A 21305-nucleotide genomic window follows, 5' to 3' on the forward strand; every position below is an offset into this window, starting at 1 on the left:
GAGTAATAATTAGTAGGTAAATGGACAGTGAAGCATTTTGAGAACCATTTTGTTTAGGATTAAAGCGATCTGGAAATACAATTGGGTTGTTACTCAAATACATTTTTAAAAAGTATTTTCACAAGTTCCAAAATCCTTTCTTTCCACACACAATCATCAGGATTGACTCAGCAAGCTTTCCTCTGGCCTCCGAGGATTCCTAAAATCCAAGACAAACTGACACCTTGTGTAGGATAAACAAGATATACAGCCCCAGGGGCCAGTCCCTAAATAAGGCATTGGCCAGTCAGGAAAGTAAAGAACATTTTCTTGTCTCAGTGGCGGTGAAGCTTAGTAATTTTTTTTAAAATCCAATGGGCAGCTCAGTTACTGAGCATATTAACATCTTAAAAAAAATAGAATGGTTTGAAGAGCATCAAGAGTTATGGGATTAGTGCAGTAGAGTGGTTATGAGATCAGCCTGTTCTTGTTTTTATGATGTTTTGTTGATAGGTGCTGCCCTCTGGAAGAGCCATTAATCAGACTCAGCTGATTGTAAAACAACTGTGGCATTAAGAGAAGCATGGAAGGAAACCCAGACGTCCCTTACACAACATTACCAAAAACGTTGCAGGCCATCATACTGCAGTAGTGGGAGCCTGCAATTTGGCTGCCACATTTTCAGTACTGCAAATGAATGCCGAAGGTGCTTCACCAGCTCAAGAGGTTTTGGTTATGAGCTGATGGAGGTCATTAAAGGCAATGTACAAATGCTTTAATGCAAGAAACCACACTGACTGCTCACTGAAGAACGGCAAAGTTATTACTTGTCTTCTTGCTAACAGCAATGACATGGAAAACATGCTCCCATTGAGATTCAATTCAAACTACAATTTCTTGGCAGATTACAATACAAATTGTTAATTGGAAAATATTTGAGGTTACTTTAAAATGTATATTACTGCTGTCAGGTTTAACTATCGGACTTGTACTACCAGGTATTAGTAGGCCTGCATTTTAATCTTAAATGGCAAAACTATTGTAGTCCAAAGCCATCACTTCCTTAAAAATGTTGCACCCGTTTGCTCCTGCTGGCCATTAGGCATTACATGATCAATTGCTTTGTTTCAATTATAAGTTTCCATCCATGATTTTCAGAGCCGAATATAAAAATTTTCTTCCAGTTTTAATCTTGGTACTGAGAATGCTGAGCAGGAAACACACTATTTTGTCAAAAATTCCAACCACATTAGCAAGGCATCTTACAGTGTTAAAATGTTGATTACATCAGCACATCTATAAACACATCTCTAACTTGAGAAGGGTATCGTTGGAGGCAACGTCTAAACACAATTAAAGAAAGGACTTTGCAAATGAGATTTAAAAAATTCTAAATTGGATTCTGATATTATATGACCATAAGATATGGGAACAGAAATAGGCATTTGGCCAGAGTATGGTCTGCCATTTCATCATGGCTGATCCATTTTTCTTCTCAGCCCCAATCGCCTGCTCTTGTATCCCTTCATGCCATGACCAATCAAGAATCTAAAGACTTGGCTTCCACAGCCTCCTGTGGCAACGAATTCCACAGATTTGCCACTCTCCGGAAAAAGAAATTCCTCCTCTCCATTCTAAAATGATGGCCCTCTGTTCTGAGGCTGTCCCCTCCAGTCTTAGACTATCTCACTATAGAAAACAAACTTCCTACATCAACTCTATCAAGGCCTTTCACCATTCGAAAAACGTCAATGAGGTCAACCCTCATACTGCTGAATTCAGGTCCAGAGCCATCACACGTTCTTCATATAACAAGCTGTTTAATTCGGGAATCATTTTCCCAGATCTCCTTTGAACCCTTTCCAGTGTCAGCACATGCTTTCTAAGAGGCCCAAAACTGCTCACAATGCTCGAAGTGAGGCCTCTCCAGTGCTTTATAAAGTCTCAACATTACATCCTTGCCTTTATATTCTAGTCTTCTTGAAGTGAATGTTAACATTGCATTTCCCTTCCTCACCACAGACTCTACCTACAAATTAACCTTCAGGGAATCCTGCACAAGGACTCACTAGTCCTGTTGCACCTCAGATTCTTAAATTTTCTCTCTATTTAGAAAACAGTCTACCCTTTTGTTTTTTCTACCAAAGTGTATGACCATACACTTCCGAACATTGTATTCCATCTGCCACTTCTTTGCCCATTCTCCTAATCTGTCGAAGCCCTTCTGTAGCCTCTCTACTTACTCGAAACTACCTGCACTTCCACCTACCTTCGTATTGTCCACAAACTTTGCAACAAAGCCATCAATTCCATTGTCCAAATCTTTATAATAGATTATAATCTGGATTTTGATAAAATTCCTCCAAAATTGTGGATGACAATTGGATTTTTTTTTTAAAACAGTTCTACATTCAAGGTCACTCCATTTAGATCTTCAACTCCCTGGAATAAAAATTCTGCCTGTAGCAAATAAGCCGAAATGGGTATGTAGCAGGTCATAGTTGAGATGCAGTTAGCATGAGTAAGAGCAGGGAGACCAAAGGGTGAAAGCTTTGTTATATTTTATAACATACTGCACTCCACTGGAGGGCCACAACTTGGAGAACAGTTTTAACTAATACTCAAAGCATTTGGCCATTTTATTTTGAATGACTTTTATACTTGTTTGATTTGTACCAGAGCCCATAGCATGAGCAGACTATGAGAATATTTAACCAGGAAATTAGCACTCTGAAAAGTTGTTGCAATGCAAGAATGGCTAAAAATTCCCTGTTGTGGAATAAAAGAAAAAAAAACATGTACTTGCCAGTGAACAATTAAGATCAACCAGAAATAATTCTGCAAGGCTTCCCTCAACGAATTTGGGAGTCTGACCAGGCATGTTTTGTGGGCAACATTTAATGGGCTACCGGAATCAGACTTAATATCACCCGCAAGTGTTGTAAAATTTGTTAGCTTAGTGGCAGCAGTACAATGCAATACATAATTACAGAAAAAATGAAAGTGTACTACATATGTTAAATAGCTTAAAATGGTGCAAAAACATGATATATTTAAAAAGGGAGGTAGTGTTCCTGGGTCTTGTGTCCATTCAGGAATCGGATGGCAGAAGGAAAGAAGCTGTTCCTGAATCACTGAGTGTGCCTTCAGGCTTCTGTACCTCCTACCTGATAGTAACAGTGAGAAAAGGGCATGCCCTGGGTGATCAGGGTCCTTAATAATAGACACCACCTTTTTAATGCACCACTCCTTGAAGATGTCTTGGAGGCTAGTACTCAAGATAGAGCTGACTAGTTTTACAACTTTCTGTAGCTTCCCTCAGTCCTGTGCAGTAGCCCCCGCCCTCCATACCAGACAGTGATGCAGCCTGTCAGAATGCTCTCCACAGTACATCTGTAGAAGTTTGAGTACTTCAGGTGACAAACCAAATCTCCTCAAACTCCGAATGAAATATAGCCGCTGTCTTGCTGCCTTTGTAGCTGCATTAATATGTTGCATTCAGGTTAGATCCTCAGAGATATTGACAGCCAGGAACTTGAAATTGCTCACTCTCTCCACTTTTGAGGATGAGGTAGTGTTCCCTTGTCGTACCCATCCTGAAGTTGTTGAATGGACGATGGGAGCAGCCTCAGAACCATAGCACCAGGAACCAGGAACAGACTAGGTGCTGAGTTCTGATGATGTCCTTTCAGTCCTTTTCTAACAAAGTTCACAAGTAATGCTTCACAACACTTTGGTTGCAGCTCCGAATGATCCAGGATAGTTTGACTAGCATTCCCCTCGACCACACTAAACATTCTCTCTGCAATCTCAGCAAGCTTTCTGCCAATGCTTCCCAATCTACTTGGCGGACAGCAAGAACAGGAGGGAAACAGGGACCAAAAGTTCACCTCCAAATCATACAAGTATCAGCATACAAGTACCTGACTCACTCTTCCTTCAGTTAGTCCTGATGAAGGGTCTCGGCCTGAAACGTCGACTGCACCTCTTCCTAGAGATGCTGCCTGGCCTGCTGCGTTCACCAGCAACTTTGATGTGTGTTGCAAGTATCAGCATAGTTGTTTTGTCTACATCCCGAAATTCCCAGCCCGACAACAATTCATAAATACTTTCAACAAAGAGGGCAGTAAATTGCTCACCATTAGGATTGGACACAATTCCCTCCCCCTCAGATTGGCTGGTAAAACGCCAATTCCATGAACAAAAATGAAAGGAAGTCTCAAACATGCAGAGCACTTTAGATAATTTACTTGAATAGGCAACAAATACATTTTGGATGAAATAACATGCCAACACAATTACAAAAGGAACAGAAGAATTAGTTCAGAGACATAAAGACACTCATCTAGTTGATGTTCAGGCAATTTAGAAAGGGATTTAAAAAAACTAACCACTGTGACAAAATCTGCATTTTTGCCAAGACTACAACATGTGATACTCAAGCTGCACTTGATCAGTGATTTCATCTAGTAATGTTGAAATGAGCAACCATTGAGTAAAGATTTAAATTTAAACTACAAGATTTAGACAAGTTTATTTATCACTCATGCTGCTGTCACACTAAAGCACGAAAGGAGAGCACTAAAATATTGAGATTGATCATATCCCATTCAGCCATAAACACTGCCACACATATGCAGGCACAAACCTGCCTTGACAAGTTCCACATGAGCCACAGACATTTGCCAAAATACAAATACAACCACTGTTACAATTTGTATATGTAGGTTTTCTCGGGCAACAAGTTCACCAATTCATTCTTACTGTCTTACAGGAGATACTCAGGACAAAGGTCATTAAGCTTGCCATCTACTGTACCCAAGATACTTATTCAAAAAGGAGGGGATTTTGGATCAGCTCAACTGAAAAGAACATTTTCAGCAATTTACCAGACAGGACAAACTCACATCTCATTAACATTTTAAAACCCAGTAATGTCAAAACAAAAAAACATACGTTTTAATTTTAGTCACACATTGTATACGGTAATGCCTGGCAAACAATGTGATAACAGTGCTATCAATTGAGAAGTTCACAGAGGCAGTTCCTTGGGGGTTGAGATCAACTTCCTTCCACTTCAATTGTATGGACGCTGAGGAATTTAATGCAGGATCCACGGACTCTGCCAGATGTGAAGAGTACATTTCAGGGGACGAGTGGTTCTGATACTTGGATACTGAGTGCTTCCCGAACATATAACCTATGATATAGAGATTCCAAATGCTCCATTTGCAGCCATCACTCAAACAAGTTCAAACAGAACTTTTGTATTTCACTTACAGCAATGTTTGAAGAATTAAATCCTGACAAATATAGTCTCATCCACATGCACTGTACAAAGTTTACTCGAGAATGTCAATAATGAAAAGAGCAATCACATGTGAATCAACATACATAAAAGTTGCTGGTGAATGCAGCAGGCCAGGCAGCATTTCTAGGAAGAGGTACAGTTGACGTTTCGGGCCGAGACCCTTCGTCAGGACTAACTGAAAGAAGAGCTAGTAAGAGATTTGAAAGTGGGAGGGGGAGATCCAAAATGATAGGAAAAGTCAGGAGGGGGAGGGATGGAGCCAAAAGCTGGACAGTTGATTGGCAAAAGGGCTGTGATAGTGAGTCTGAGTCAAAATGTGGTAGAAAAGTTGAAGAGCCAAAGAAATTACAGATGGGGAGCAGTGAGAGATGGTTTCACTGAAATCCCAAAGAGAAGATTTAAACTTCTTCAGTGTAGGCATCACCGGAAGAGGCTTCGCAGTAGTGAATTTAAAAATGCAAACACGAGGAAATCTGCAGATGCTGGAATTTCAAGCAACATACATCAAAGTTGCTGGTGAATGCAGCAGGCCAGGCAGCAACTCTAGGAAGAAGTACAGTTGACATTTCGGGCCGAGACCCTTCGTCAGGACTAACTGAAAGAAGAGCCAGTAAGAGATTTGAAAGTGGGAGGGGGAGGGGGAGGGGGAGATCCGAAATGATAGAAGGGCTCCTCCTATCATTTCAGATCTCCTCCTCCCAATTTCAAATCTCTTACTAGCCCTTCTTTCAGTTAGTCCTGACGAAGGGTCTCGGCCTGAAACGTCGACTGTACCTCTTCCTAGAGATGCTGCCTGGCCTGCTGCGTTCACCAGCAACTTGTGTGTTACTTGAAATTCCAGCATCTGCAGGTTTCCTCATGTTTATGATCACATGTAAATGTTTGTGGTACATTCTTTTAAGCATCCTCAAACTTCACACTGAGTGGCAATTATTGTAAACATCAATTACAGCTCAGAACAAAACTATGCTCCTCTTACCTGATTATCTACTGTAATCAATTTCCTTTAAGCATACAGGCCAGCACAGATTATCCATTTGGCATCAACATTAAATTGCTTAACATCTTGATTTCTGGAATTGCTGGGTTACAATGTGGATGGCTTTTGGATAAAATATTTTTCTAAAGGATTCTGTCAAAAATGTAATTTTGTTAAGAATCTGGAAAGACTGATGTTTGTGTCCAACCGATTTGGTGATAATCTTACCAGCACTTAACGAGCCCAGACCTGCCAAGAAAAATGTGCCAGTAATGTCAAACCACTTAAATTGGAAGTCTTCTAGTTTGATAAACTGTTGTTCAAACTAAAGTCTACATGAAGCTGAGACATATAAGCCAGCTTGCTTCTCTCTACACATGCTACCCAACCTGCTGAACGTAGGCATTTTCAGACCTCAGATTTCCAACATATTACATTCTGTTGCGTCTTTGGTACAGTCTTATTTGATCAAATTTAGTGTGCAAAAACAGGAAGGAAATATTGTGCAAAAAAAGTTCTCAAATTCTGAACAATACACTTCCCAACCCAAATCACACATAGTAACCAGAGCAACACACATAAAAGTTGCTGGTGAACGCAGCAGGCCGGGCAGCATCTCGAGGAAGAGGTACAGTCAACGTTTCAGGCCGAGACCCTTCGTCAGGACTAACTGAAGGAAGAACTAGTAAGAGATTTGAAAGTGGGGGGGGGGGAGATCCAAAATGATAGGAGAAGACAGGAGGGGGAGGGATGGAGCTAAGAGCTGGACAGGTGATTGGCGAAGGGGATATGAGAGGATCATAGGACAGGAGGCCCAGGGAGAAAGAAGTGGGGGGGGGGGAGGAGCCCAGAGTATGCGCAAGGAGTATAGTGAGAGGGACAGAGGGAGAAAAAGGACAGAAGGACAGGGAGAGAGAGAGAGAGAAATATAATAAATAAATAAATAACGGCTGGGGTACGAGGGGGAGGTGGGCATTAGCGGAAGTTAGAAAAGTCAATGTTCATGCCATCAGGTTGGAGGCCACCCAGACGGAATATAAGGTGTTGTTCCTCCAACCTGAGTGTGGCTTCATCTTGACAGTAGCCACAATACCTGTCCTCTTGTTTTTAAAATACACACGAGTCCAGCATGGCTTGTTGGGTGGTGTATTTCACTGTCGCAAATGTCATCCCCGCAGGAGTTAACTTTTCTCCACGCAAACACGAGGAAATCTGCAGATGCTGGAACTTCAAGCAACACACATTTACATTTTCTCTCTAGGACAGAGCACTCTGCCTCAGACAGCTGAAGGTCGGAGGGGATGGTAAAGACCCAGTGCTGCTTTAACTTTTCTCCACTATAAGTTCTCAGTTGGATATCTGCAGGCTCCAGTTCAGAATCTTTGAAATCCTGTTCAAACTCATTTTGTGGAATGACTGAAACAACTGAGTCAGTGTCCAATTCCACTTTAATTAATTTGCCGGTTACCTCTGGTGTAAGCCATATTGCTTGCCTATTGTCAGCTTTCACATTGTAAATCAAGGCTAGCCAGCCCTATGTCACACTCATCATTATCAGATTTCTCATCAACTGTACACAGATTAGTGCTATTTGAAACTACACCTTGACTTTTTATCCTTCTCATCCCTTTGGACTCCATTTATCCAGACATGCTTTTTATACATGTCCTACTTTGTTGCATTTTCTGCAAGTTTCACCTTTAAATAACCCCTTGCCACAGTGGTAACACAATTTGTTCAGCCAGGCCAGCTTCTGTGTAGACGCTGCAATTTTGCTCACACTCACCTCCATTCCTGACTGCAACTCAATTGCGTCCGTCTGCTGTTTCCATTGATTCATTTAAAAGAGCAGTTGAAATAGCTGAAAGCTGTGCTTCAGTTAGGAGACATTTTTAAAAAATGCTTTCTTGTAAGATTCCACAAACTAAACATCTCCCAGTGAATCATTAAGACCTTTACCAAGCTGATAATGCTCAGATTGTCTCTTCAGTTCAACCATACGAGCTGAAAGAGACTCCCCTTCCTTTTGATTCTGCTTATGAAACCTAAAGTTTCTGCGATCAACAATGCATTTGGTTCCAAATTCTCCCATATTATTTTCACTACATCAACAAAGCTAATTTCGGCTGCTTTGGTTGGAGCAGTCAAATTAAGCAAACTGCTTTTCCATCTATTGTACTCAGCAAAACTGGTTCTCATTTCTTCTTGGCTAATCCATTTTCCTTAAAATGCTGCCCAATCCATTCAGCATACATATTCCAGTTCTCTTGTGTAATTGTACATCTTTCCAGTGTAGCCAGCCATTTCTGCTTTTATTCAATTTATGACCACCAGCCATATTTACTGCTTATGAACCCATGAATTCTAGCTTTCTGCCCTTTTTAAAATATATAAACAGGACCATATTCTCTCTTCCTCCCCCCACCACCCCAAAAGAGAGATGTTGTGCTGCTTTTTCACCTTCCTCTTGAACATCTTGCAGCACTTTTTTTAAAACTCAAAGCACAGCGAGACATTCAACAGGTTGATAGTCATCTTGGGTTAGTTTTTAAAATACCTCAAAGCCTCTGTTTTGCTTTGTAACTCCAAAACAAACTGAATCACAACAAGAACAAGGAGCCAGGAGATAACCATCTAACTTTGTTTTTACTCGAAGTGAGGCACGTACACACGTTGTGGTGACGTAGTGACATATGCCATTTACGTACTTTTAAAAGTACATATAACCTGCAAAACATTAAAAATGCTTAATCAATACATTTACAATATTACTGAAATATTAAATACATAGCAATTGTATTCCAGATAGTTTTCTTTCATACAAATGCAGCACGTGGGCTGCATTTAGTTCCTTCTGCAGCCTCAGCACCATGCATGCCGCCGCTGATCAGTACAGTGGTTTTGCCCACAGCCTAGACTCGCACCTGAAAATTGGCTACTTGGGCATGTTTCAGTAATTTTTTTTTATTAAAAGGCATGTCCATTGTACTCCAGTGATCTTCAGTTCCAGCTTTAGAAAGGAAAAGCTAAGAAGCATTCTAAAAGACTACAAATGTTATACAAGTCCTAAACAACCCTTTCCAGATTTACAGCAGTAATAATTGCAGGTGACAGTAATGTTATCATCAATAACTACAGAACATGGCAGGAAGATAACTAAACTGTAGATATCTGGCATTATTATGCACCGCAGCAATCTCATGAGACCAAAGCTGAACCTCGAGCAGTAGTGACTGGAATCCTTTAAGAATTTATAGTTTTGTGTTTGAAGTCTTTATTGGGATATTAATAGTGATATCACCACAAATAAGACTTTGAATACAACATTATCATAAAACTAACTTCAGATCTGAGTAATCAATAGAATTATAATCGCAATATAGCACTTAACATTAACATGCAAGCCCAATATCCTCTTTAAAACAGCAGCATCTGCAGATTTTTAGTACAATCTAACAATTTACTACTAGACTTTACATTTAATTTCAATCGGTCTTCCCTTAAAAACAAGCAACAGCAGCACAAGGAGCCAAATAATAACCAATTCCATCTGGTAGCTGCTTTATTCTTAATAAAATAATGGATCCCAAATGTGACCCTAAATACTTCAGAAACAGGGCCATATCTCAAATCACAATGCTTCTGCATGTGCATCAGTAATTGGGAGGAAGGAATTTTTCATTTCTCTGTAAACAGTTTGCTTTACAGCAAAAATTGCTTGTACAATTTTTTTTTAAATGGTCTATAGTATTATGAAGGAGCAGTCCTGATTAAAGCAATAGCCATTATTATTCCCTCCATAATGGCTTCTGGAGTAGCATATCTGGAGAGAGTCTTTTCCTTTAGAAGCTCTCATCTGTTTTTTCATGGTTCGCATTACCCTGGGTTTAGTAGTGCGCACTTAACCAACTATCACACACCTAGGCCTATTACCAGTTTTTTTTTTAAAAACCTGCAGTGAATCCTTGCTGCAAGTACCCTCGCTTTCTTAGAAGATTTGGCTATCCGATATTGCACTGTTTCAATCTGTTTAAAATGTTAAATAACCATGAGGCTCATCCATATAACTCCCACAAAATGCTGGAGGAACGCAGCAGGCCTGCCGAAGGGTCTCAGCCCGAAACGTCAACTGTACTTCTTCCCTGCCCCCATAGATGCTGCCTGGCCTGCTGAGTTCCTCCAGCATTTTGTATGTGTTGCGCGGATTTCCAGCATCCGTAGATTTTCTCATTGATATGATGGCCAACTATTTAACTCTGATTAGAAACTAAACTGTTGCAGAAATCCAAGTCTTTACCTTCTCTTATTTTATAATTCATCTGTTGCAAAGATTGTCTTGCAAACCACGCAGGAGAGAAATCTGATAACATCAGGTCTTCATTCTGAAATATTCACTCAGCCTTTCCACAAATCCAACCCAACTTGCTGAATATTTTCCATTTTCACTGTTTGTGCAGAGTAGAGAGCCAGCTGCATCCTACCGACAAGCTTGGCCAACTTTGGTCCATCCCTAGTCTTTATTACCAGGGCACTTATCCTTTTGTAAGGAAGAATGTGCAACATCAGTTATGTGCTCACTCTTTAATCAGTTTCCCGTCATCATGTCCTCTTTCAAATTCTTCACATCCTCACCAACCCCCTTCCACAGCCATGCTAGAATCTAGCATATTTGCATTTTTCCAATTCTGGCCACAAATATCACCAACTTTACCAGTAATACCATAGCACGGAGTTAAAGTTTTGATTTCCTTCTAAACCTCTGTCTCATCCATCTCCACCAATATCCCCGACTGTGTGCAACATTGTTTGTTAACACTCATATAAAATGCCGTGGAGCAGATTTTCCTTTGAGTGCTAATTAACTGCAAATTGTTTGACGTCAAGATACAAGAATGGAAATTAATACTGCTTGGCATCTGCACAACGATCACAAGGAATGCATTTCTGTGACATTCTCCAACTATTAAGACTGAAGTTTATCATCAGGTCATACTGAAAAATTTAACAACACATTTAAGAATGTGGTATTTTTGACTGCAGATTGCTACATCAACACACTGAAGTTTATAACTGTTACTTGAACACCAAATCACCTTAGGAAATTTTGCAACCTCGTAAAATATCATAGACCTTTAAAGTCAATGAAATTTGAAAGCTCATCTTCCATGCTTGTCAGTCAGTATTATGTCAAAAGTGATGTCACAGACAATAAATTACTTTTTTTTTAAAGTTACCAAGCTGTGAAATAGCACAAATGCATTCACGCATTGCAAAACTAGAAAAATATTGTTCAGAACATCAGTAATGCTTGCATTTGGAACGTCATGGGATTGTTTGGCACAAACAAAGCAAACAAACACTTTTCATCTGGGAATAGCGTCTGCATGGTAACATAGCAGTTTCTGTAATGCTATTGCAGTGCCAGTCATCACTGATCAGGGTTCAATTCCCGTTACTGCCTGTAAGGAGCTTGTATGTGGATTTCCTCTGGGGACTCCAATTTCTTCCCACACCCCAAAGACCTACTGTTAGGATTAGTGACTTGTAGGCATGGTATGTCAGCTCTGGGAGCCTGGCAACACTTCTGGGCTGCCCAGACGATCCTCACTGATTTGATTTTATGCAAGCACCACAATCCACTCACTTTGATGTGCATGTGACAAATTAAGCTAATATTATTTTAATAACACCTCAGACAATAGTACACCAAATCATTCCAGCTTGCACTCAAGCTTAAAATTCCTTAGTAACACACACAAAATGCTGGAGGAACTCAAGCCAGGCAGCATCTATAGAAAAAGAATATCGTCCTGATTTCTCCAGTCCTGATGAAGAGCCCCAGCCCAAAACGTTGACAATACACTGTACTCTTTTCTATAGATGCTGCCTGGCCTGCCAAGTTCCTCCAGCATTTTGTGTGTGTTGCTTGGTTTTAGAGCATCTGCAGATTTTCTATTGCTTCAAATTTCTTAACTATCTTTGGCCATCTCTGGCCTTCATTTTACTAGGACACACACCTAAATTATCTAATTAATAAATCCAGATCCAAAAATATATAACCAAGGATATATAACATCCACTTCAAATCCATCATCTGACAGCAAGTCGAGCAAACTTCCCGTAATTATATTGAACTTAATGCATCCCTTCTGATAAAAAAAATACAACAGGTTAAAAGTTAATCTGGTAACCATGGATATAACCTATCCATTAAGATCCTAGTTAGCTATAAAAGAAATTCACAGAAGTTTTTTTTTTAAAAAATGATTTAAACTTGGCACATTAACATGGTCACAAAGTGAGCTGCTGGCATTCAGACAGCTTAGTTGAGAATTAAACCCAAAAGAAACTATCAACTTATTGATGCTTTCAATGTGGTAGTTACTTCCAGTCAAAACAAAAAAATTATCCAAGCACCACACTGAATTTCAGTTTATATATGACCCAATGATAAACCCAAGCCTTGTATAATAAGTCGCATTGGAGTTGCTTTGCAAACAACCAAAGACAAATTATAGTATTGGATTGTTTTTGCTCAAACAATTTAATTCTGCACAAGAGATGCTGCAGATACTGGAAACCCAGAGCAACTCTCACAAAATGGTGGATGAACTCAGCAGGTCAGGCAGTATCTGTGGAAATAAATAAAAACACTGCCTGTTTATTAACTTCCATGGATCCTGCTGAGTTCCTCCAGCATTCTGTGTGTACCGAACTTAATTTTACAGATTGGTTACAGCACAAATTAACGTAAAGTTGCTTAGATATACCAAGTCACAAGCTACTGCACCACTAGTGATGGCATTTAAAAAATTACATTTCCATTTTCCATGAGGCAGTGCAGAGGAGGTTCACCAGGTTGATTCCAGAGATGAGGGGATTAGACTATGAGAAGAGATTGAGTCACCTGGGACTATACTCTCTGGAATTCAGAAGAATGAGAGGGGATCATAGTCATAGTCATACTTTATTGATCCCGAGGGAAATTGGTTTTCGTTACAGTTGCACCAACCAAGAATAGAGTATAAATATAGCAATATAAAACCATAAATAATTAAATAGGAATATGTAAATTATGCCAGGAAATAAGTCCAGGACCAGCCTATTGGCTCGGGGTGTCTGACCCTCCAAGGGAGGAATTGTAAAGTTTGATGGCCACAGGCAGGAGTGACTTCCTATGACGCTCTGTGTTGCACACAACACTTATAGAAACGTAAAATTAAGAAAAGGGATAGATAAGATAGAGACAGGAAAGTTGTTCCCACTGGGAGGTGAGACTAGACTAGGGGACATAGTGCCAAGATTTGGGGGAGTAGATTTAGGACAAAGTTGAGGAAGAACTACTTTCCCCCAGAGAGTGGTGAATGTGAAATTCTCTGCTTATGAAGCAGTGGAGGCTACCTCAGTAAATATATTTAGACAAGTTTGTATAGATTTTTTGCACAGTAGGGGAATTAAGGGTCATGGGGGAAATAGGCACGTAGGTGGAGATGATCAGCCAGGATTTTATTGAATGGCAGAGCAGGCTCGACGGGCCAGATGGCCAACTCCTGCTCCTATTTCTTATGTTCTAATGTTCTTATTTATCCTGGATGCACAGTAATTTTTTCCTGATTTTACTATTTGTTTCAATGGCCCCAAGGAGGCACTTGCATTGAAGATTAAAGCAAATTTTACCACATTTAAAACGCCAGAGTATTTTACATTGAGAAAACGAACAGTTAAAGGTACAAAAGGAGTTACTAATCAGCAGTCCAGCAGCCCCACATTAGTCAAATTCCATTTCAGTGATACCATACCACTGACTCCCAAAGGATTGAGATGACCCACAGAAGTTTTACTTAATGCAGTTAACGCACTGACACACTGCACACATTTCCAAAACATTCAAGTATCTTCGTTTGCAAAGACCTGCATGACAATTGAAGCACCTCAGCTAGAGGATCTTGGCTCTCATATTGTTACTCCTAATCCTTCCATTACTCAAAAGTGGCTGCAAAAAAAAAACTCAAAATGGTCATCTTCTCTGAATAACCAGTGAGTGAAACCCCTGCCCATTCAACCCCCATGCAGTCTTGGTAATTGACTATGTCCTCCAACATCAGTGCTTCATCAGCCAACAGTGATATACTGTTACTATAAAGTCAAAGTCACAGGTCACTTGATACTATAAAGTCAATAGCATTTTCCACAAAGATTGCTCTTCCCTTGGTAATCATGGGAAGATTTCCCTCTTTCCACATGTTGGCTGTATTTACCTCAATCCCTGGCATATCCCGTCATACTGCTTAGCCAACATCGAGGTATTGCCAAAGCAAACTACCCCCCCCCAAATATAATGAATGTCAATTCCTTTCTTTTTCCTAAAGTGTCAGGACTTGCCAAAGAGTTGCGTTTTGTCAGCCTTTGCTGAAAATCCAACAAGGCTTCCAACAATACCCTTACTACTATTTTCCCCTAAAAGTTAGCTGTTTCATCACCGCTCCTCCATTAGTTCCTCAGTCCAACAAATTGGCTTAAAAATCTCATTCTTCACTTAACCTTTTCCTCCCACTCCCTCCCCCAACAAGCCTTTCAGCTCCCTCCCTGAACACTGATCACAGCACACAACTTTTTCTTCCACTATAACAGCATCTTGGTACTTGTTCTGGAATTCCCCAGGAACTTTTTCACCATACCACCCCTCTCGCAAAGAATTTAATCTGCACAACTAAGGTTTTAAGGCCCTTATGTGAATCTCATTTGGCCGTCTTAATTTTAAACCAATTTTACTTCCTGAAGCATTACCTTTTACTGAAAACACAGGTTCACAAGTTAGTCCTGACGAAGGGTCTCGGCCTGAAACGTTGACTGCACCTCTTCCTACAGATGCTGCCTGGCCTGCTGCGTTCACCAGCAACTTTGATGTGTGTTGGTTCACATTTACTTTTGTTGCCAGTGTCAGTCTAGATAAGAACAATCTCCGCAGCTGCCTGGGAAAGTTGCTTTAAGGTTGCTGCTGGCTTCACAAATAGCCAGCAGCACAGACAGGAAACAAAACATTTTTTTAAAAAAAAAGAGCTCTTTTACAATTTAGCACCCTGGACCCAAAACAAAGCAGTTTAACCTCCTGCTTGCACTGTGGACTCCAATGGCTAACATGTGGTGCAACAATATTTTCTCATCAAGCGGTAGGTTTAGTTTATAGGACACGTTTTGTCAGAATGGAAAGTTAGCTACAGTAACTGCAACTACAGTAACTTAATGTCCTAAAAATAAAGTCTGCTGCATTGTTACTTCGTGTTCCACCTGCCCTCCGAGAATAAGAGTTTCACAATAGAACTCTGGAAAATGTGAACCATTCCCCATATTTCAGAAGCACCTCTCCACAAAGGCAAACATCAATACACCAATGCTTTCAATGTACCAACACCGCCTTTGGTCTACTGAAAAGGGCATCTGAGCTGGCATGAGGCTCAAGATCTACCAGGAAGCAGTGACCTTCCCTACTTAAAGACATAGCAGAGTGGAAGAGTATCCCTAATGCTTGTCACCGCAATATCCTCCAAATTCATTGGAATAATAGGCTCCTTGTCTGACACAAAGGGCTAGTCACTCAGCTGACTGGCCCCATCATTTACTTGCCCAACCCAGACTCAAAGTAGACATTATTTCCACTCTTGTGGAAGATGATCATCAGGCAGATAGAGAAACAGGTTCAAGGACATGTTCAAAGCTGTGAATCTCTTGCTCAAAAATGGAGAAGGTACATTCAGGATTGTACAGAAAACCGAAGACCATACCTAGGGTGCATACAGGAGGAACACACCACCTCTCAGGCAACTCCCCCAATGTATGGAGCAAGTCTGTAGTTGTTATCACATTTGGCCTCATTACCCACTTCATAGCTCACAAAACCGGTGTGGAAACAAGTCATCTTTGATCCTCCTCAAGGCGATGACTTCTGAAGAAATGAAAAGGTTTCATTGAAAATGAAACACTAAACCAATTGCCACAAAATTTTCAGTCCTGTTATTCAAGATTAATTTACATTGAAACAGTGAAATGAGCCGTTTGCATTAACAACCGACATTCCCAAGAGAGTGCTGGGGGCAGCCCGCAAGTTTTGAGTTGTTATTAAAAGCTTTCTTAGACCAAGACCGGAATTAACTTATTAATCCAGAGAAAATGAATGAGCAAGCACCTCAAGTCCAGAAACAGCCTGAAGTAAACGGAATCCAATTGGACCTCATTTTCATAACAGTGGATTCCAGCTCACTGGGAGAGTCCAGTACATTTTGGCCCAATTAAGCAGCTGCCCCAATTAGCCAAATTTTCATGGAAATAGTTAAAAGGTATAAGAAGACAGTTTGTCATTTAACTGGGAAACAAATTCTGCATTTAAATGAAATACAGAACAAATCAGAACACTACCAATACTATGAAACTGTATTAGTTCTTAATAGTTATCAACAAAAATACATCCAGAGTACACTGCTTTATTCTCCTGACTGACTAAATAAAATAAATCAGCCCAGACACCTACTGCACATAATGGACTGCCTTTTGATGATTGCACCCTTCAAATCCTCATTTTCATTGTAACATTCAATACGATTGTTGATACCTTCAAGTTCTGTGTAGTTCTTAACTTGAAGTAGTGAAATCATTTCATTTTCACTCTTGGCCATTTCTGGCATCTCCATGACTGAATGCTTGAAACTGCAGTGAGCAACACAGTTCTGAATTCTCTTACTGCTTATTTCTGAACCCGAATACAAGCACTGATGCTATTTAAAAATGTTCACTTTAAGCATGGTGTAGAGTCTAATGGCCACACGAGTGCAGGCAAATGACACCAAGTAGAAACTGTTCGGCAACAGTCTCCTTTCCCAATTAAGCAGCATAGTGTCCCAATAAATTAAGGAAATCCTGGCTATTTTCTCGATCAGTTTTTACTGTTTCAGAGTTGTCCTAAATAAGCAGCTGCGCCAATTAACTGATGGCCCAATTAACCAGAATCCACTGTATTTGCTTCTCATCAGGGGTTAGAGGGGAGAAAAAATGTACCAATTTAAAGGACAACTTCTGGAATCTCATTTACTTGTTTTAGAACTGACTATTTTACCATCTGGAGAGAAAGCCCAATTATTCTCTCTTCCTGGAAATATTCGATAGCAATAACACTCATCCTACTCTGATGAAGAGTCTTATTGTACATTAGTTTATAATGTAAAAGTTAATTAAAACTTCCTTAGGAAATTGAATATCCTGCAATCTAGTTATCACTGATTATTTCTGTGCACTGCAACATCTTGCAGATAAATCACAAGACATTAGGTGTAGGTAAGCAATGCTTTGTCTGGTCTGTAAAACAATCGATACCGATTTACCACTGGGGGCAGCCAGCGTAGAGTCCAAGCAAGCTTTGAAACCAACCTGAACAACCCAAGGCTCTTCAGTCACAACATGCCGGAGGAACTCAGCAGGTCAGGCAGCCTCCGTGGAAATGATCAGTCAACGTTTCGGGCCGGAACCCTTCGTCAGGACTCGGTCTTCGCCAAGGCTCTTCAGTTGGTTGTTCCGTATGGGCAATCAACACAAGTCTTTGACCCTGAATTTACATATTTTAGTCTAATACTAGATCCCATCCAGAAATTGTCACATAATAACTAGGTTACTAGATTAGTAACCACAGAAATGGATTAAGATAACTGGATAAGTGGTGGTGGTGGGGGGCAAGTTAATGGGCACATTGGCAGAATAAAATGGCCTCATTGTAGCTGGGTGCTTGATGCAGGTACAGATTCAGTGAGCCAGGAGGACCTATTCCTATGCATTAAGACCCATATTCTACCATCACCACAGGCTAGGTACCAAAGATAGTTGAATAAGGTTTACAGAGCAAGAACAACATGGAGATGGTGACCCTAGTGAAGCAATGGATGGAATGTACTAAGTGACCAGATGATAGACAGGACCATGTGATTTAACACCTAATGGTGCCGGTAATACAAGGCGATGTTTTACGGGCAGCTCACAAAACCACTAGATATACCAATGAACTACGATTGCTGCAATCTGCAGCCCGTAGTTTCCTTTTAAGAAAGGGTCTAAACTTGAGGTCCACTGTCCCCTTGGTTAATGGCAAGGGTCCATGGCATAAGAAAAGTTTAGTCCAAACAAACTAGGGATATTACGATCTCCTATAGGACTCAGCAAATGTGACCCTCAGGAAAGCGGATACAGCAATTTGAAGCAGAGGAAGGGTCAGCTGTCGCTGGGATAGGCTAAAGTGTCGAGGCCCGAGAGTGGAAATGAACTGGTGTTCTGTGCCAGCCAAGATCCCCCCAACCAAGCCCTTCTCATCTGATTGTGTTTGACCAGTCTCCCCCCCCAACCCTTCTTGCTACTACCATCAAGCAGGAGGTGCAAGAGTCTTGCGTCCCACACCACCAAGTTCAAGAACAGTAGTTACCCTACATCCACCAAGCTCCTGGATTGGAGTTGAGCAGATTCCCCAGCCTGTAGGCTCACTCTCTACGACTCTGTGCAAATAATTTTTTTAAAGTTAACAAATAATACTGAGACAATGAGCAGCAATGTCCTCTTTTGCACATTGAATGCTTGCTGGCCTTTGTTAAGCATTTTTTCCATGGGTTCTAAAGTATTTCTTTGTTTTCCTGTGGATGCCTGCAAATAAATGAATCTAGGTTTATATTGTATACAGAAATTTATTTTGAACTTTGATGGATCAAATCAAAGCTCTGCAGTCTCGTCCCACGAACCAGAATTTAGGGTAGGGCAGTTAATGAGATGCATCCTCGCAACGAATGAGCATGCAAAAAAAGCAGAAACATGTGCAACCACTTCAGCCTGAAGTGCCACTAAAGATTCACCAACTTTGACAGCTCCACAATTACACAAGTCAAACCACTGGCACATTCATTCCACAAACAAGATTGGCAAGATGAGCAGATACAAAGGGTTGTGTGACCATAGCAAAATTTAGTGTGGCACCGAGATCATGTCCTCCAGGACTATTGAACATTTTTGTCCAGACTATTGCAATACAGTTCCAGCTCTGGTAGCACCTGGTAATGTAGAAAATTACTTCACTTAGACCAATTTAGAACTAAACAAATCTGTCCAACTATGGCCCCAACAATATACTAAAGTGCTGGCGTCATGCGATATTTAGACTCCTACTAACCGATGCTCAGGTTGGGATCCACCATATTCCAGACCCATTTACATTCTTAGCACAACCATGGACAGAAAATTCCAGGAAGCAAACGATTATCTGATAAAAGCCACACTTGACCAGATATGGCATCAAATGTTCCCAATAAAATGGAGGTCAGTAGGGATCATGGGGAAAACTGTCCACTGCTGGGGTCAAACAACTACTCCAATATGGTGGCTGAAAGTCAGCCAGGACTAGAGAGCCAATAAATTGCAATAAATAAATAAATCATACAAAAATCTAATGAATACTCTCATGGAGCTGCACTCATCCACAAAATCAAAAACTTGATGCCATCCAGAAGAAAAGTAGCCCATTTGATTTACCCATTTACTCTCCCAAAAATCAGCACATCGTTTACAGAAATGTACTGTCTACTTGAAATACCACTGGGTTAGAAGCTACCATAAGAGCAAAGACCCCTCCAAGCCATAAAAATAGCCATGTCCCAGTACCAAATATCTGTGTAAGCAGGAGGCATGAGGGCCAGCGAGTTGGCGAGCCTGGAGTTTGGGGTCTGTCATCGGCTAGTTCGGAGGTCCCTACTGAAGGCTGATGAGAAGTTGAAACTAGAAGGCCAAAGCCTGGAGACTGGAGGCCCAGGGGCCTGGGTCTGGAGGACTGTGTGTGGATGAGTGGGAAAGAGGTAGGGAGTGAGGGAGGGGGAAAAAAAAAGAGGCTTGTTGTGTTGTGCTGTTTTGTTGTGTTTTGCGGTGTTTTGCGTTGTCTTGCTGATCATTGTGGGCATGTTATGTTGGCACTAGAAGGAGTGGTGGCACTTAGGTTGTGTTGTTTGTTAATGCAAACAATGCATTTCAGCGCTTTTTTAAAAAAAAGTTATTTGCACAATGTGTTCTTTTTTACGTGTTGGATGTTTGTCAGTCTGTTGTGTGTAGTTTTTTGTGGATTCTTGTGATTCCTTGTTTTGTGGGTACCTGCACAAAGACATCTCAAGGTTGTTTGTGGTATACGTGGTTTGATAATAAATTTTCTTTGAACTTTTGATATACATGTGACAAAAATGAATCTGATCATGTTCCTGAAAATTAACATTCAACCTTTCAAAACACCAAGCCTTCACTGGAAGAGCCTGCTTTAACTGCTGAGGCCAATCATCAATACTTCTTGGGCAAATGGACTTTGATATTTGAGAATTAATACCTTACCTACATGCACATGCAGTTAACCTTAGGCTACGTCCACACTAGACCGGATAAATCCGTAACCGAAGCTTTTTCTCTTCGTCTGACCCCCCGTCCACACTGAAGCGGCATTTTCCTCCCCCAAAAATGAAGCTTTTCTAAAACACCCTCCAGAGTGTTTAAACCTGAAAATGCCGGTTGGGCAGTGTAGTATCCTGACGAAGGGTCTCGGCCTGAAACGTCGACTGCACCTCTTCCTAGAGATGCTGCCTGGCCTGCTGCGTTCACCAGCAACTTTTATGTGTGTTGCTGGGGCATTGTAGTGTGTACGGGATAACTGGAGGTTTTGAAAAACCTGTCACCCCTTTCATCAGTGAAGAGACTATGGCTGTAGGAAATATTTCCAGGGTGACCCCTCTGTGGGAGTGGGGAAGATGTTGGTGGGGCCACCTGGGGGTCTGTGTGTCCGTATGTGTAACTATTGTAGTGGCTGTGAGGCTGGTATTGTGGCGGTGAAAAGTACTGGGGGGGGAGCCATCATATTCCTCATCATTGCAAATCCTCTGCAACAGAGTTAGTCAGTTTTTCAATGTTCGTTGTCAGCCGGGTCATACTGTCCGTGAACTCCCTGTCGGTTGCCTCCATACGCTCCAGTATTTGTTTTTTTTA

The 21305-nt window shown here is 40.9% G+C and overlaps 1 protein-coding gene across 2 annotated transcripts in view; it reads right to left on the minus strand.

Annotated features, from left to right (window-relative positions):
• The window catches only part of pard6a (par-6 family cell polarity regulator alpha), a 69977-nt gene that overhangs the window by 11100 nt on the left and 37572 nt on the right, over nt 1-21305 (minus strand). The window contains exon 1 of one of the 2 annotated variants that reach the window (XM_072279503.1): nt 10567-10992. The exons of the other annotated variant lie outside the window; for it this stretch is intronic. Within the exon in view, the coding sequence (XP_072135604.1) occupies nt 10567-10639 (73 nt within the window). The 5' untranslated portion in view covers nt 10640-10992. Of the gene's footprint in view, nt 1-10566; nt 10993-21305 lie in introns of those variants that run through there. 2 annotated transcript variants of the gene reach the window in all.

Source organism: Mobula birostris, chromosome 15, assembly GCF_030028105.1.
Source record: "Mobula birostris isolate sMobBir1 chromosome 15, sMobBir1.hap1, whole genome shotgun sequence".
Classification (NCBI taxonomy): Eukaryota; Metazoa; Chordata; class Chondrichthyes; order Myliobatiformes; family Myliobatidae; genus Mobula; species Mobula birostris.